The 17,154-nt window shown below is 45.4% G+C and overlaps 2 protein-coding genes across 4 annotated transcripts in view; both read right to left on the bottom strand.

Annotated features, from left to right (window-relative positions):
* DYRK1A (dual specificity tyrosine phosphorylation regulated kinase 1A) overlaps nucleotides 1-17,154 on the bottom strand; it is a 156,838-nt gene that overhangs the window by 25,794 nt on the left and 113,890 nt on the right. For all 3 annotated transcript variants that reach the window (XM_050916370.1, XM_050916350.1, XM_050916360.1), the window contains 2 exons: nucleotides 16,477-16,665; nucleotides 15,003-15,150 (listed from right to left, as the gene is read on the bottom strand). In XM_050916370.1, coding sequence (XP_050772327.1) covers nucleotides 15,003-15,150; nucleotides 16,477-16,665 — 337 coding nt within the window. The remainder of the gene's footprint in view (nucleotides 1-15,002; nucleotides 15,151-16,476; nucleotides 16,666-17,154) is intronic.
* TTC3 (tetratricopeptide repeat domain 3) overlaps nucleotides 11,082-17,154 on the bottom strand; it is a 367,670-nt gene continuing 361,597 nt past the window's right edge. The window contains exon 40 of the mRNA XM_050916326.1: nucleotides 11,082-11,145. Coding sequence (XP_050772283.1) covers nucleotides 11,097-11,145 — 49 coding nt within the window. The 3' untranslated portion in view covers nucleotides 11,082-11,096. The remainder of the gene's footprint in view (nucleotides 11,146-17,154) is intronic.

Below are 17,154 nucleotides of genomic sequence, written 5' to 3'. Positions count from 1 at the left end.
GGGATTTACATTCAGTCATCATGACTGAAGTGGTACTGAAAGTACCTCCCACAAAGTGCAATTTCATCACAAAGGAAAAAGGAACTCTAGAAAAATTCCTAACACTACTTTAAACTAAGTACCTAATTAGCAATTACCAAGCATATGAAGAGGCAGTCACTGCAAGCTCTGACCCATAGCCACAGGTGATGAACAGGAACTGAGGGATAGTTGAGGTGGCCCCTCCTTGTATGCACCTAGCTGGTGCATGGGGACACAAAGTGCAGGCACTTCCCCAACGGACACTGCTGCCAAAAGAATCTGTCTTGAGCACACTTGGTGCACGTACACTGATAGTGGAATATATATGGACAAGCACTCAAAGAACCACCAAGATTTACCAGGCTGTCAACCATCTAGAAGAGCTGCTCCAGGAAATACTTTTGATGCGAAGGGGGGGAGCAAGCAAGGCGTAATATTTGCATACTCCAGTGTAGAGCTTTACCCATTTTTCTATAAATGAACTAATAAGGAACAGCAGAATCATAACTACTTTAGAATTTTAATAAAAACTATTACCAAAAATGCTTGTCCGTTATCCCTTCTTTGAATCTAGCTATTTGTCTCCTAAACATTATTCAATACTAAATATTTTATACAGTTTTCTAGAATATCCATGATTTTTTAATAAAACACTCAATCTATGCAATCTCTATTTTATGACAGTGGTGGGCGTGGTATATCTGAAAGCCTTCAAAAATGTTAAAAAAAAATCTGAGTCTTCTATAGACAACTTCTCTTTCTACGTTAATTTATTGAGTATTCCAATAAAAAGTACATCTATAAGCAAAATCAAAAGAACTTCTCTGTGCTTACAAACTTACAGTGTACATGTACAATGAAGTAGCAGCACCTGTGTGTGCGTCATCTAAGCAATGTGGTACTTGTTTTGTGAAGCTACTTAAAGTAATTGCATATCAATAAAAAAATACCCCAGCACATGCCAGAATGTGGGGCAGCACAGAAAGGTTCATTAAATATTGAGGAAAAAACAGACTTCCAAGTTTTATAAATTGCATCAGTTTCTAGCAGAAAAAACAGTTTTGAATAGTTACATGGTACTGTCCTGTTAACTGATGCACACTTATGGAAACAATTTTAACAATTCAAATAACTGTCTATTTATAGAGAGATTTGTTGTGTGTTCAGTATATACTAGAAGATATTAATTTAAATTCACGAATTGGTTTAAAAATTAATCAGCATGAGAACATTTCTATATTAAAAGATAAACAAGCTTAAATTTCAGCCATACTGGAGCCGGAAAGTAACCTGAAGAAAGCCAAGAAGTATTATAAGTTATTGCATAAAGAGCACAGTCAACAGCAGGTGTGATATTTCATCAGAATACGTGCGTTATTTCTCCGTTGTTCAGAATTACTGACACTCATTACATTGGTTTGTTCACTGGCAACCATCTCAATTAAACCATCCATTTATAAAACAATCCAAGGGTAGCTTTAGGACAACATTATGAGTTATATACATTTTAACATGATGTTTTGGGGACATATGGGTTTTTTAAAAAAAAAAAAAATCAAGGATTTTTTCCAAGCAGAGGTTCTTAATCTAATATTAAAAATTCAAGAGGTTTATTATTGTCACACAGTATGTCACTATTTTGCAGTGAACTAATGTAAAGGAGAGTAGTTTTTAGATTTCTAAAAGGCATCTCTCTGTCATATGCTCTGGAGTTTAATTTTTATTTCAGATATGAATGACATCAATAAGTTAAAACAACATGTTAAAAGATTTTTCATTAAAAAAAATCACAAAACTTATTTCTACATACTAACAACTATAATATTGAATAAAATGAGCTAAAAATTCCTAAATGGTAAGGTTTTAAAATAAATAGTTATCTGGTCACTAGATAATTTAGTCCTAAGTAAAATTTTATATTAAGAGAATCTTTCCATAATACAAAGATAAGTCAATACTCCCAACATACATAGAGAATAAAGCTACTAATATTATTAGCCTCTTAAAATTAATTTATTTTCTGTCATACTATAATCAATCTTTTTCCTCCATATTTCTTCTCAACCTTCACCATTCCTCTGTTCTGATATTCCTTCCCTTCCATTATCTTTCCCACTCTACCGCATTCCAAAGAACAGGCAGGATTGTGAGTTTTAACATACTGCCTCTTATGGGCTGGCTAATTACCAATTTAGTTTTTATTATAAAATTAAAGGTGACAACACAACCACATCTCAGGGAAAACGCAATGAAACCCACCAGGAACAGCAAGGATGTATGTCTGATTTTGTGCCGAGACCAGGTGAGCTTTAATGCTCACTCATCTCTCAGTTTTATTGTAAAGACAGTTGCAGCAGCACAGAAGCCAGCAAACAGAGCTGTAAACAGGGGAGTTTGAGTGGGAGTTTACAGGGGCAGTTTGGGGGAAGACTATGAAAGGCAAGCAGAGGAACACACAGGCTACTGAAGGGAGTGTGCAGTGTTCTAGCAGTGTCTTGGTGCTTGTTGGGAGATTGTTTTGCTGTGGGTGGTGGTGTCTTGGGTTGGTTTGTGTTTCACAGATTTACAGGATTTAGGTGGGAAACCTATGACAGATACAGAGGCAGCAGTTGTAGTGACCCAAGCAGTGGAAGACACAATGAAGATGACTGGACGTGGAAGCTGCGCCATGTACATGATCCTGGAGGGGGTACCCGAAAAGAGTTTTGTCTGCATGAAGTGCCGCCTGATAAGAGCTGATGGAAGAAAAGATCCGAGGATTGGAGATACAGGTGGAAACTCTGGTCGAGTTTAGAAGGAGGTTCGAGCACATGATGGAGCAAAGACATGATGAGGCTGAAGGGAAAAGCTCAGACTTGCAGATGGAAGCAGGACCAAAGAACTCAGAGGAGACTGCTGGGTGAGGAAAGTGGACGGTGGAAGCATGTGACTAAGTGAACCAGGCAGAGGAAAAGACAGGCTAGTGAAGAAGAAATAGAGCTCAGGAACAGGCTTGCGGAGTTGGAAAACGAAGAAGGGGCACAGCAGGTGGTTGCTGAAGGTGAGAGGGAAGGAAGAAGAGGAGAGCAGCTATCCCTATAAGGAAAGGGGAAGAGTCAATGGAGATGACACCAAACATGAGCCCCAGGAGGATAAGGGATGGGCTGCAGAGGATTGCAAGGGTGAATAGGAATCGAGAGGACTTGCAGCCAGAGGGAACACAGGATAGACCAGAGAATTGCACCATTACCAGGAAGAGGCAGGTCTACGGGGTTGGGGATGCCTTACTGAGAAGAACAGACAGGCCTGTAACTAGAGCTGATCCAGAGAGCAGAAGGGTGTGCTGTCTGCCTGGGTGCTAAGATACGGGCTGAAGAAGATCCTAACAGGAGCGGGAAAGAATCTGCTGATCGTCCTTCAAGTGGGAATGAATGATATGGCTAGATTCTTGCTGGAACGTATCAAGGGAGACTATGCCAGGCTGGGGAAGACACTTAAGGAAATCGAGGCTCAGATGATCTTCAGTGAGATTCTGCCTGTTCCTAGAGAAGAGCCACAAAGGTGTCACAAGATTATGGCGATCAACAGATGGCTCAGGCAGTGGTGCTATAAGGAGGGCTTTGGGATGTATGGCAACTGGGAGGCATTCATGGACAGAGGACTGTTCTCTTGAGACGGACTTCACCTGAGTAGGGAGGGAAATAGACTTCTAGGATGGAGGCTGGCACAACTGATTAACAGAGCTTTAAACAAGGAATTGGAGGGAGGTGGTTGGGAGATGTCCAGGTAATCTCCATGCTGGATTTTAACATTGAGAGGGAAGAAAATGAAGCAAGAAAGGATACTGTCGTGGGTAGGAGAATGGACATACGGAGGAAGGGTACTGTAAATAAAATTCTAATAGGTGATACTGGCAGTAGAATGTCTGGGCCTAATGGGGTAAAGAATGTGAGTGAAGCCAAACAGCAAGAATTAACATGTTTGTACACTAATGCGAGGAGCCTAGGTAACAAAATGGAGGAAAAGACGGTTACTCACCTTTTTAACAGTTGTTCTTCGAGATGTGTTGCTCATATCCATTCCAGTTAGGTGTGCGCGCTGCGTGTGCACACTCGTCGGAAGATTTTTACCCTAGCAACTCCGGTGGGTCGGCAGGTCGCCCCCTAGAGTGGCGCCGCCATGGCGCTGGATATATACCCCTGCCGACACGTCCGCTTCTCAGTTCCTTCTTGCCGGCTATTCCGACAGTGGGGAAGGAGGGCGGGTGCGGAATGGATATGAGCAACACGTCTCGAAGAACAACAGTTACAAAGGTGAGTAACTGTCTTTTCTTCTTCGAGTGATTGCTCATATCCATTCCAGTTAGGTGATTCCCAAGCCTTACCTAGGCGGTGGGGTCAGAGTGAGATGTCGCAGAGTGCAATACGGCGGAGCCGAAGGCTGCGTCATCCCTAGACTGCTGAACCAGGGCATAGTGGGAGGCGAAAGTGTGGACCGAGGACCAGGTCGCTGCACGGCAGATTTCATGAATGGGCACGTGAGCGAGGAAAGCAGCTGATGATGCCTGAGCCCTGGTGGAGTGCGCAGTCACGTGGCCCGATGGGACGTGAGCCAAGTCGTAACAGGCGCGGATGCACCATGTTACCCAGGAGGAAATCCGCTGCGAGGAGACAGGAAGCCCTTTAATCTGCTCAGCCACCGTGACAAATAGTTGGGCGGTTCTGCGGTATGGCTTAGTTCGTTCTATATAAAACGCAAGCGTTCTACGAACGTCTAGGGAGTGTAGCTGCTGCTCCTCGCGAGACGCATGCGGTTTTGGGAAGAAAACAGGGAGGAAGATCTCCTGGTTAACGTGGAAGCCGATACCACCTTGGGGAGAAAGGCCGGATGTGGCCGCAACTGCACCTTGTCCCCGTGGAACATCGTATACGGGGGGTCCACCGTGAGGGCCTGAATTTCCGAAACTCTTCTCGCGGACGTGATGGCCACCAGGAAAGCAGTTTTCCAGGAGAGGTAGAGAAGGGAGCACATTGCTAACGGTTCAAACGGAGGGAACATGAGTCTGGCAAGAACCAGGTTAAGATCCCATGTCGAGGCAGGGCGGCATACCTGAGGGTAGAGGCGCTCTAGGCCCTTAAGGAACCTAGACACCATCGGATGGGAAAACACCGAGCGGTCAACCTCTCCTGGGTGGAATATAGAGATGGCCGCCAAGTGGACCCTTAGAGATGATAACGCCAAGCCCTGTTGTTTGAGGGACCAGAGGTAATCCAAGATGTTAGATATGGATAGCTCGGTGGGAAGGAAGTTCCGCTCCACGCACCAGCACGCGAAGCGCTTCCACTTGGCCAAATATGTAGCTCTAGTGGAAGGCTTCCTGCTACCTAGGAGTAACTGCTGCACCGGGGTGGAGCAACGCAGCTCAGAGAGAGTCAGCCACGCAGGAGCCACGCTGTGAGGTGGAGCGACTGAAGGTCCGGGTGACGGAGCTTGCCGTGGTCCTGGGTAAATCAGGTCCAGGTGAAGAGGCAGGGGAACAGGGTCGGCTACGGACAGGTCTAGCAGCATGGCGTACCAGTGCTGCCAAGGCCACGCTGGAGATATCATGATCAAGCAGGCTTTGTCCCTGCCTGCTTTCAGTAGGACCCTGTGGACGAGTGGAAACGGTGGAAAGGTGTAGAGCAGGTGCATTGTCCACGGCACAAGGAAGGCGTCCGCCATTGAACCCAGTGAGAGGCCTTGAAAGGAGCAGAACGTCTGGCATTTCCTGTTCCCTCAGGATGCAAAGAGATCTATCTGGGGAAACCCCCACTTCCGGAAGAGTGAAAGGGCAACGTCTGGGCAAAGTGACCATTCGTGGGACAGGAAGGATCTGCTGAGGCGATCCACCAGCGTGTTCCGAACTCCTGGGAGAAAGGACACGACGAGGTGTATAGAATGGGCTATGCAGAAGTCCCATAGTTGTAAGGTTTCATGGCACAGGGGTGAAGATCTCGTGCAGCCCTGTTTGTTTATATAGTGTATGGCTGTTGTGTTGTCGGTGAATACCGACACACAACGGCCCTGCAAGTGTTATCGAAACGTCTGACAAGCGAGGCGGACCGCTCTCAGCTCTCGGACGTTGGAGGAGATCCAGCTTGTGAGGTGACCAACGGCGTTGGGTGCATAGGTGCCCGAGGTGAGCCCCCCAACCGAGGGACAATGCGTCAGTTGTCGGGGATGCCGAGGGCTGGGGCGGGTGGAACGGGAGCCCCGCACACACCATGGAGGGATCCAGCCACCACTGGAAGGAGTCCAGCACGGTCGAGGGAATAGTGACGAACATGTCCATAGGATCCCTGGCTGGACGGTATTGCGTGTTGAGCCAGGATTGGAGGGGCCGTAGGCGCAGTCTTGCGTAGTTCGTTACGAACGTGCAGGCCGCCATGTGGCTCAAGAGAGCGAGGCAAGTGCGTACCAAAGTTAGCGGCGCTGCCTGCAGCCTCCGGATGATGGCCATGAGGACCTGGAACCGTGGCAGTGGTAGGCAGGCTTTGGCAAGAGTCGAGTCCAAGGTGGCCCCGATAAACTCTATCCTCTGAGTGGGGATTAGGGTCAATTTTTCCACATTGATCATTAGACCTAGATGTAGGAAAAGGTTCTTGACAATGCGGATGTGACTGAGGACTCGCGTCTCGGAGGTCCCGCGGATAAGCCAGTCGTCTAGATACGGAAAGACGTGTATCCGACTGCGGCGGAGGTGGGCGGCGACTACAGCCATACATTTGGTGAATACACTTGGGGCTGTAGAGAGGCCGAACGGGAGGACTGCGAACTGAAAATGCTGCCAGTTGACCACGAACCGGAGGAACCTCCTGTGAGGTGGAAAGATGGCTATGTGGAAGTAGACATCTTGCATGTCGAAGGCGGCATACCAGTCTCCAGGATCCAGGGATGGGATAATAGTCCCCAGGGATACCATACGGAACTTCAACTTTACCATGTATCTGTTGAGTTCCCGCAGATCGAGGATTGGTCTGAGACCTCCCTTCACCTTGGGGATCAGGAAGTAGCGGGAATAAAACCCCTTGCCCCGTTCGTGCTCTGGTACCTCCTCTATGGCTCCTTTTGCGAGGAGCGCTTACACCTCCTGTAGGAGGAGCTGCTCATGAGAGGGGTCCCTGAAGAGGGACGAGGGTGGAAGAGGGGGGCTGAAATAAATTGCAGATGGTATCCAAGTTCCAACGTGCGTAGGACCCAACAATCTGACGTTATCTGGGACCACGCAGGGAGGAAGAAGGAAAGCCGGTTGGAAAAGGGCGAGGACGGATCCTTTAAAGAAACTGGTACAATGCCCTCGGGCGCACCTTCAAAAGGAAGGTTTTGGCCCGAGGGGAGGCTTGGAGGAGCTTTGGTTCTGTCCCCATTGGTTGCCTGATTGTCTCCTGCGGCCGTTTCTGCCTCGCCGTCTGGCAAAGTCCTATCTCTGCCGGCGTTGAGGGTAAGGGCGGTGCTGCTGGGGTCAGAAGGGCCTACGCTGAGTTACGGGCGTGTGCATCCCTAACAAACGCATAATGACCCTGTTGTCTTTTAGGCTCTGCAGCCTAGGGTCAGTTTTGTCCGAAAATAGCCCTTGACTCTCGAATGGAAGGTCCTGAATCGTGTGCTGAAGCTCCGGGGGGGAGGCCAGAGACCTGCAGCCACGAGATACAGCGCATAGTCATGCCAGAGGCCAGAGTCCGGGCGGCTGAGTCCGCGGCGTCCAGGGAAGCTTGAAGGGAAGTTCTCGCGACCTTTTTCCCCTCATTGAGGATCGCTGAGAACTCCAGCCATGCAACCTATGGAAGCAGCTCCTTAAATTTGTCCACCGCTGCCCAGGTATTGTAGTTATAGCGGCTAAGGAGGGCTTGCTGGTTGGACACCCGGAGCTGGAGAGCTCCCGCAGAGTAAACTTTACGCCCAACCAAGTCAATACGTCTCGCCTCCTTCGATTTAGGCGCTGGGGCCTGCTGGCCATGGCGCTCCTTCTCGTTAACCGACTGGACAAGAAGGGAGCAAGGAGGAGGATGTACATATAGGTATTCATAGCCCTTTGAGGGCACCATGTACTTGCGCTTTACTCCTCGCGCAGCGGACGGAACGGAGGCCGGAGACTGCCATATTGTAGTGGCATTGGCCTGTATGGTTTTTATAAATGGGAGAGCCACTCTAGTGGGGGCATCAGCTGACAGTATGTCCGCCACTGGATCTTGGACCTCTGGGACCTCCTCGGCTTGTAAATTCATGTTCTGCGCAACAGGCCTGAGGAGGTCCTGGTGGGCCCTGAGGTCAATTGGAGGAGGGCTGGTCGACGAGGTTCCAGCTACCGCCTCGTCAGGAGAGGACGAAGATGAAAGACCCGGAATGAGCGGGTCTGAAGAGGGCTCCGCCTGAAGCAAGGTGTCCATCTCTCTGGGGAGCTCGGAGTCCTGAGGGTGGGTCACCCCTTCCTCCATAGCAGGTGGGGGAGGGTGGGTAATCGTGGCCTCCGGTGCCCTGTGTTCCGAGGCCGACGAACACGGAGGACCTGGGGGAGGGACTTGGGCTTGATGGTACGCCCAAGATGTCCAGAACCCCAACATGTTCCTGAGGGTGGGGCTCGCTGAACAAGGCAGCCGGTACGTCAGTGTCCGGGGTGTATACGCTGTCTGCCTGAGAGGACAGGGATGGCTGACGGAATGGCCATGGAGGAGCCGAGCAAGGCTGGTATGAGTCCCTCACTCCCGTCGTTGGAGACCTCCTCCGTGCCGGGGATCGGTACCGGGAATCGTATCGGTGCCGAGACCGAGACAGGGACCTGCAACCAGCGCGGTGCCAAGAGGTCGACCTGGATCTCGATCGTCTACGACGGGACTGGCTGCGAGAGTCTCGGTGCCGGGAGTGGTGCCTGGAGCCGGAGGGTACCGAGAGTACTGACCGGGACGAGAGGTGGATCTGCGCCGCGAGTACGACCGGTGCCGCCTGGGTAAGCGGCGTTGGGACCGCGAGCGGCTTCGAGATCTGGACCGGCCGCAAGACCTGGAGCGGTGCCGAGACCTAGATCGGGATCGGTGCCAGCTCGTCGACTCCATCGAAAGAGGCCTCATAGCGGCAGGTTTGCCTCTGGACTGGAGAACCTGCACCGGCGGTGCCGGGGGTTGAGGCAGGGCCGAATAAGTCATGGCAATAAGGTCCCTGGCTGAGGAGAATGTCTCCGGCATGGAGGGGACCGTCAGGAGGGGAGCTCTCCTGGACCGGACTCGACGGCCCTCTCAGGACCGGAGTCGACGGTACCACAGGCGTCGGCACTGCGGCATGGGTAGGTGCCGGACGATCCAGGCGAGTCTGCACCGAGGGCATGGAAGAGGTTGAAGGCCTTCGGTCAGGTCCCTGCACTGGAGAAGGCCGGTGCCGCGGTGTCTTGGTGGGGCCGGCGCGGTCCGGGGCCAGAGAAGCGCTGTCAGCACTCGGTGCTGAGGACGGAGGGTTAAGAGCTGCCTCCATAAGGAGAGTCTTTAACCGAAAGTCCCTCTCCTTTTTAGTCCGCGGCTTAAAGGCCTTGCAAATGCGGCACTTGTTGGAGACACGCGATTCCCCGAGGCACTTTAAGCAAGAGTCGTGGGGATCGCTTGTGGGCATCGGCTTTTTACAGACCGAGCATGGTTTAAACCCTGGTGAACCGGGCACGGGCCCCGGCACTAGGTACGTGGAAGGGCTCAAGCCCAAACCCCACTAAACTATGTACAACAACTAACTGTAATTACTGTAAACTATAAAACTAAGATACTAAGAACTAAGTCAACTATTCACAACTAGAGATTAGATGAACAGAGAGAAGCTAGGGAAGTGGAGGACAGCTAAGCCGTGCTCCACTGTTCCAATGACCGACACAGGCGCTAAGAAGGAACTGAGGAGCGGACGAGTCGGCAGGGGTATATATCCAGCGCCATGGCGACGCCACTCCAAGGGGCGACCTGCCGACCCACTGGAGTTGCTAGGGTAAAAATCTTCCGACGAGCGTGCACGCACGGTGCGCACACCTAACTGGAATGGATATGAGCAATCACTCGAAGAAGAACTAGAGTTACTGGTGCAGGAAGTGAAACCGGATATTATAGGGATAACAGAAACATGGTGGAATAGTCATCATGACTGGAGTACAGGTATGGAAGAGTATGTGCTGTTTAGGAAAGACAGAAATAAAGGCAAAGGTGGTGGAGTAGCATTGTATATCAATGATGAGGTAGACTGTAAAGAAATAAGAAGGGGTGGAATGGACAAGACAAAGTCTGTCTGGGCAAAAATCACATCGGGGAAGAAAGCTAGTAGAGCGTCCCCTGAGATAGTGCTTGGGGTGTGCTATAGACCGCCGGGATCTGATTTGGATATGGATAGACACCTTTTTAATGTTTTTAATTAAATAAATACTAATGGGAATTGTGCGATCATGGGAGACTTTAACTTCCCAGATATAGACTGGAGGACAAGTGCTAGTAATAATAATACGGCTCAGATTTTCCTAGATGCAATAGCTGATGGATTCCTTCACCAAGTAGTTGCTGAACCAACAAGACGGGATACTATTTTAGATTTGGTTTTGGTGAGTAGTGAGGACCTCATAGAAGAAATGGTTGTAGGGGACAACCTTGGTTTGAGCGATCCTGAGCTAATTCAGTTTAAACTAAATGGAAGGATAAACAAAAATAGATCTCTGACTAGGGTTTTTGGTTTCAAAAGGGCTAACTGTAAAGAATTAAGGAATTAGTTAGGGAAGTGGATTGGACTGAAGAACTTGGGGGATCTAAGGTGGAGGAAGCCTGGAATTATTTCAAGTCAAAGTTGTAGAAACTATCAGAAGCCTGCATCACAAGAAAGGAGGAAAAAATCATAGGCAGGAGTTGTAGACCAAGCTGGATCAGCAAGCATCTCAGAGAGGTGATTATGAAAAAGCAGAAAGCCTACAAGGAATGAAATATGGCAGTGATCAGCAAGGAAAGCTACCTTATTGAGGTCAGAATATGTAAAGATAAAGTTAGAAAGGCCAAAAGCCATGCAGAGTTTTCCCTTGCAAAGGGAATTAGAACCAACAGTAAAAGGTTCTATAGCCATATAAAGAAGAAGAAAACAAAGAAAGAAGAAGTGGGACCACTGAGGACGGAGTGGAGGTTAAGGATAATCTAGGCATGGCCCAATATCTAAATATTTTGCCTTGGTCTTTAATAAGGCTAATGAGGAGTTTAGGGATAATGGTAGGATGACAAATAGGAATGAGGATATGGAGGTAGATATTACCACATCCGAGATATAAGCCAAACTCGAACAGCTTAATGGGACGAAATCAGGGGGCCCAGATAATCTTCATCCAAGAATATTAAAGGAACAGACATATGAAATTGCAAGCCCATAAGCAAGAATTTTTAATGAATCTGTAAACTCAGCGGTTGTACCATATGACTAGAGAATTGCTAACATAATTCCTATCTTTAAGAAAGGGAAAAAAGGTGATCCGGGAAACTACAGGCCTGTCAGTTTGACATCTGTAGTATGCAAGGTCTTGGAAAAAAAATTGAAGGAGAAAGTAGTCAAGGACATTCAGGTCAATGGTAACTGGTACAAAATACAACATGATGTTACAAAACGTAGATCATGCCAAACCAACTTGATCTCCTTCTTTGAGAAGTTTACAGATTTTTTTAGACAAAGGAAATGCAGTGGATCTAATTTACCTCGATTTCAGTAAGGAATCTGATACGGTTCCACATGGGGAATTATTAGCTAATTTGGAAAAGATGGGGATCAATATGAAAACTGAAAGGTGGATAAGGAACTGGTTAAAGGGGAGACTACAATAGGTCGTACTGAAAGGTGAATTGTCAGGCTGGAGGGAGGTTATTAGTGGAGTTCCTCAGGGATTGGTTTTGAGATCAATCTTATTTAATCTTTTTATTACTGACCTTGGCACAAAAAGTGAGAATGTGCTAATAAAGTTTGCGGATGACACAAAGCTAGGAGGTATTGCCAGCACAGAGAAGGACTGACATATCATACAGGAACATTTGGATGACCTTGTAAACTGGAGTAATAGTAATAGGATGAAATTTAATAGTGAAAAGTGCAAGGTCATGCATTTAGGGATTAATAACAAGAACTACTGTTATAAGCTGAGGAGGCATCAGTTCAAAGGAACAGAGGAGGAGAAGGACCTCGGAGTATTGGTTGATCACAGGATGACTATGAGCTGCCAATGCGATATGGCTGGGATGGGATGTTAGATGGAGTGGGATCTGAGTTACTATAGAGCATTCGCCTTCCTCTGTAGCATGGGGCATGGGTCACTTGCTGGAGGATTCTCTGCACCTTGAGGTCTTTAAACCATGATTTGAGGACTTCAATAACTCAGACATAGGTTAGGGGTTTGTTACAGGAGTGGGTGGGTGAGATTCTGTAGCCTGCATTGTGCAGGTCAGACTAGATGACCATAATGGTCCTGTCTGACCTTAAGTCTATGAATCTATGATTCTCTCTATAAATATATCAGAGGAATAAATACCAGGGAGGGAGAGGAATTATTTAAGCTCAGTACCAGTGTGGACACAAGAACAAATGGATATAAACTGGCTATCAGGGTTTAGACTTGATATTAGATGAAGGTTTCTAACCATCAGAGAAGTGAAGTTCTGAAACAGCCTTCCAAGAGGAGTAGTGGAGGCAAAAGATATATCTGGCTTCAAGAGTAAGCTTGATAAGTTTATGGGGGGGATGGTATAATGGTATAGCCTCATTTTGGCAATTAATTCGTCTTTGACTACTAGTGGTAAATATACCCAATGACTTGTGATGGGATGTTAGATGAGGTGGGATCTGATTTACTACAGAGAATTCTTTCCTGGGGTGTCTGGCTGGTGAGTCTTGCCCACATGCTCAGGGTTTAGCTGATCGCCATATTTGGGGTTGGGAAGGAATCTTCCTCTAGGGCAGACTGGCAGAAGCCCTGCAGGGGTTTCACCTTCCTCTGTAGCATGGGGCATGGGTCACTTGCTGGAAGGTTCTCTGCACTTAGAAGTCTTTAAACCATGATTTGAGGACTTCAATGGCTCAGACACAGGTTTGATACAGGAGTGGGTGGGTGAGATTCTGTGGCCTGCATTGTGCTGGAGGTCAGACTAGATGATCACAATGGTTCCTTCTGACCTTAAAGTCTACAATTCTATGTAGCTTTTTAATTAATATATTTTACCTGGAAATTCCTTTCTATATGCTGGTTTAATCTGCACAGGATAAATGGGTAGCTCCACCTCTTTTCAACAGGCAGACTAGCAAGCAAAACTAAGTGTTGGCTCTGATTGGCTAACAGCCTTAGCTAGACCATGCCTCATTGACTTTCCAGTTGACTTGAGCCAAAACCCAACTTTATATTAGTAATACTACTTTTCAAAGCATACACAGCCTATAACTTGAGACTTTTCACTGACAAAAAGGCCAGAATCCTATGCTGGCAGAACAGAGGTATAGATAGAAATTACTAGGAAATAAATTCGAGAAACAAGGTGGATGAGATCATATATTTTATTGGACCAGCTTCTGTGGGTAAAAGAGACAAGCTTTCAAGCTAATCAGACCAGAAGAAGAGCTCTGTGCAGCTCGAAAGCATCTCTCTTTCACCAACAGAAGTTGATCCAATAAAATATATGATCTCATCCACCTTATCTCCCTAATATCCTGGGACCAAAACAGCTACAACACTAGAAAATAAATTATATTTTTTGTGCCCATGTGGACATCTGTGACATTTCCCAGAGAATAAAAGCTCAAACACGGAAAACAGTTGCAGGAGTAGGATATAGCTCAAGATCCACCAAGAGATCCTCTGGGAAGATACAGTTTGACCTCAGACTCATTCTGCTATACTGTGAAACAATCTAGGTGATTTTCTAATTGGTTTTGTCCTTTGCAGGTAGAAGGCAAGAGTGTGATGTACATCAAGGTAGTGAAGCCTCTTCTCCTCTTCAGATACATGCAGTTTTGGAAAAAACACAAGTCAATGGACTGAGTAGTTTATATGAAACTCCAAAACTTCTTTGGAGGTGAATTTCAGATACAGTCTCAAAGAGAGTTTGTTACTGAATATAGTTTATGGCAGATTCACCATTATGGCTCCCAGCTCAACTACTCTTCTGGCTGAGGTGGGGACTACAAGGAATGCAAATTTGATAAATAAGACGGAACACACATTTAATGGGTCAAAGAGAGAACATGGAACCAGTCCTGCCTATTCCCCTCATCCTGTCTCAGGGAAAGTGGAGAGAAGGGGGGAGGGGAAAGGCCAGACATTAGCTGTCATAAGAACATTCTTCTCTTGTGGGAACATGTTGGTCCACAACAGAGCTCCAACTATCCCAAGTACGCAGAGAGGATAAGATAAATGACTTCCTGCCTTGTCTTCTTAAAAGGCCAATTTTAAGAAATGTACAATGTCTGGATCCATCTGGGGAGTGAATTGGAGCTTCTGCCTCCTTTCAGCATGTTTCTATGAGAAGTGGGCAAATGCCAGCAATATGATCTTCTCTGGTACCACAATTATATTGGGCTTCTTATTTTTTTCTGGAATTTATACCCCCTGTATAAGTTAAAATTGCTTTACCAGCAACCTTTCCATATTAAGAAGAGGTAGTAGGGAATGAAAACTGCCCCCTTCTTAGGAGTAAAACAGACCCTGTCCAATCTGATTGCCATATACAGCAGTAGAACTCATGGTTAAAAACACAAGGGAGTTAATAATGTCACATGGTTTCATGTAACTTCTTCTGGATCAAGTTCTACATGCACAAGTCAGCTGTTCTCTTTATGTAAGATAGTCTGCTGTAAAATAACTATCAATGTAAAAATCAAACAAATGTATAATTCCTCAACATTATGAGCACTGTAAAATTAGTAGCATGGTCTTAGGATCTCCAGCCAATTCTCAAATATTTGCAAATGAATAAAAACAAGAATTATCTTAATACCTATATAGTATTTCATTTCAGTGTCATGTTTGTTCATAAGCTCCAAAAGCCGCACTTCAATCTGGGCTTGATTTAGGAAAGCTTTCTTGTTCTTTATAATTTTAATAGCAACCCACTCCTGTTCCACACGATCATAAGCCTTTACAACCTGAAAGAGAAAAAAAAGACATGCTAAATAAAATGTTTAAGTAACCACACATTTCATTAAATTTATTTATTAAACAGAGACTTTCAAAACCAAGAAAGCTTCGAAATTAATCATATTTAAAACATACTTTAGTAATCTAGTTTATATTTCAAAATTTTACTAAGCACATTTCTTATTGAAAATATTAGTCTTGAAAATAAGAATTTTCATCCTTTCTAGACCATTTTCTTTTCTTCCTTCTACTGTGAAGCCATAGGTGATATTGTGATATGATATTAATTTTCATAACAAAAATCATAAAAACAAGATTCAGACTTCATTGAGAAGGTGGACTGCGGAAATAACATCTAATTCAAGTATAAGTATACAAAAAAAGTCAATACAGAAAATAACAGAGTAAAATCACTTTCTATTAAATATTCACTATTTAGAAATGCTTAACTCTCCAAATGCCTTTTTCAAGAGAGTTAACTTGGGTATGTTACTCTATGCTATCTGTTTGTGTTATCTCCCGAAGCACAGAAAATTAAATTTGGGTTTCCATAACACCGTGTGCTAAAAATTCTGAATGATACCAAATGCAAGTTAAGTGTTAAATTAAGAACATAACATAAGAATGGCCCTACTGGGTCAGACCAAAGGTCCATCTAGCCCAGTACCTGTTTTCCGACAGTGACCAGTGCCAGCTTCCCCAGAGGGAATTAAAAGAACAGGAAATCATCAAGTGATCCATCCCCTGTCACTCATTCCTAGCTTCTGGCAAACAGAAGCTAGGGACACCATTCCTGCCCATCCTGGCTAATAGCCATTGATGGACGTATCTCTATGACTTTATCTAGTTCTTTTTTGAACCCTGTTATGGTCTTGGCCTTCACAACGTTCTCTGGCAAGGAGTTCCGCAGGTTGACTGTGCATTGTGTGAAGAAATATTTCCTTGTATTGTCTTAACCTGCTGCCTATTAATTTCATTTGGTGACCCCTAGTTCTTGTGTTATGAGAAGTAGTAAACAACACTTCCTTATCTACTTTCTCTACACCAGTCATGATTTTATAGACTTCAATCATATCTCCCCTTAGCTGTCTCTTTTCCAAATTAATAGGTTTGATTATCTTGCCGGATGCACTTGCTCAAGAAGATTCAAATTTCATGTTTTGTAAACAAGAAGAATCACAAATGCAGAAATTTTGAGTAGACATCTTATTCCAAGAGCTTATGAATAAGGAAGCAATCTTTACATGAGACAGGGGTGTGGCTTGGATATTAACTCATTTAGATGGCTATTATAACTAAAACAAATTAATGATTTGTCAGCTGACATCAATTACCTGCCCAAAGGATCCTTTGCCAATTAAAGAGTCAATTTCATAACGATCCATCCACTTTTCCCCATTTTTTACAATATAGTCATAGTTGTCATCATCATAACCATCGTTGTAAACTTTCCGTTCCTTTTTATGACTGGAATCATCTCCTTGACCCTGTTGGTGCCGCCTCTTCTTTTTTGCATAGTAAACCTGAAGATGAGGAACATACTGGTTTAAATTTCAACAGATGGTGTCACTTTAATCAGTAAAGAATATCTTCAGGCACTACTCTAGTCTCCCCTCTCTCTCCCTCACCAGCAAAATTTTCTGGCTTTACAAACCCATTTTCCATTTTTAAAAAGTTATTTTCCCCTCCCCTGTAGCTGTGTGAAAGACATCCATAAAAACCAGGAAAACTAACTGACTATACTGAGAAAACAGTGAATCTCTTAACACAGAGCTATCAAATTCACAAACAAAAAATATATCTAAAAATATAATTTTAGACATAATAATCCTAAATGATATTTATAAATAAAGTAGATGAAGTTTCAGGGAAAAGAGAAATTTTTGAATTAATATGTCCCTTCAGAAGTGCACACAGTGTTTTAATTATACCATAGGATCTGAAATTCAGTCATTATACCAAAAGCAAATATCCCAATATTTAACGTCTGTAAGTACACCACAGCAACATAT

Source organism: Gopherus flavomarginatus, chromosome 1 (assembly GCF_025201925.1).
Source record: "Gopherus flavomarginatus isolate rGopFla2 chromosome 1, rGopFla2.mat.asm, whole genome shotgun sequence".
Classification (NCBI taxonomy): domain Eukaryota; kingdom Metazoa; phylum Chordata; order Testudines; family Testudinidae; genus Gopherus; species Gopherus flavomarginatus.
The sequence above is the reverse complement of the archived record's forward strand: the minus strand, read 5'-3'. Positions and strand labels throughout refer to the sequence as shown.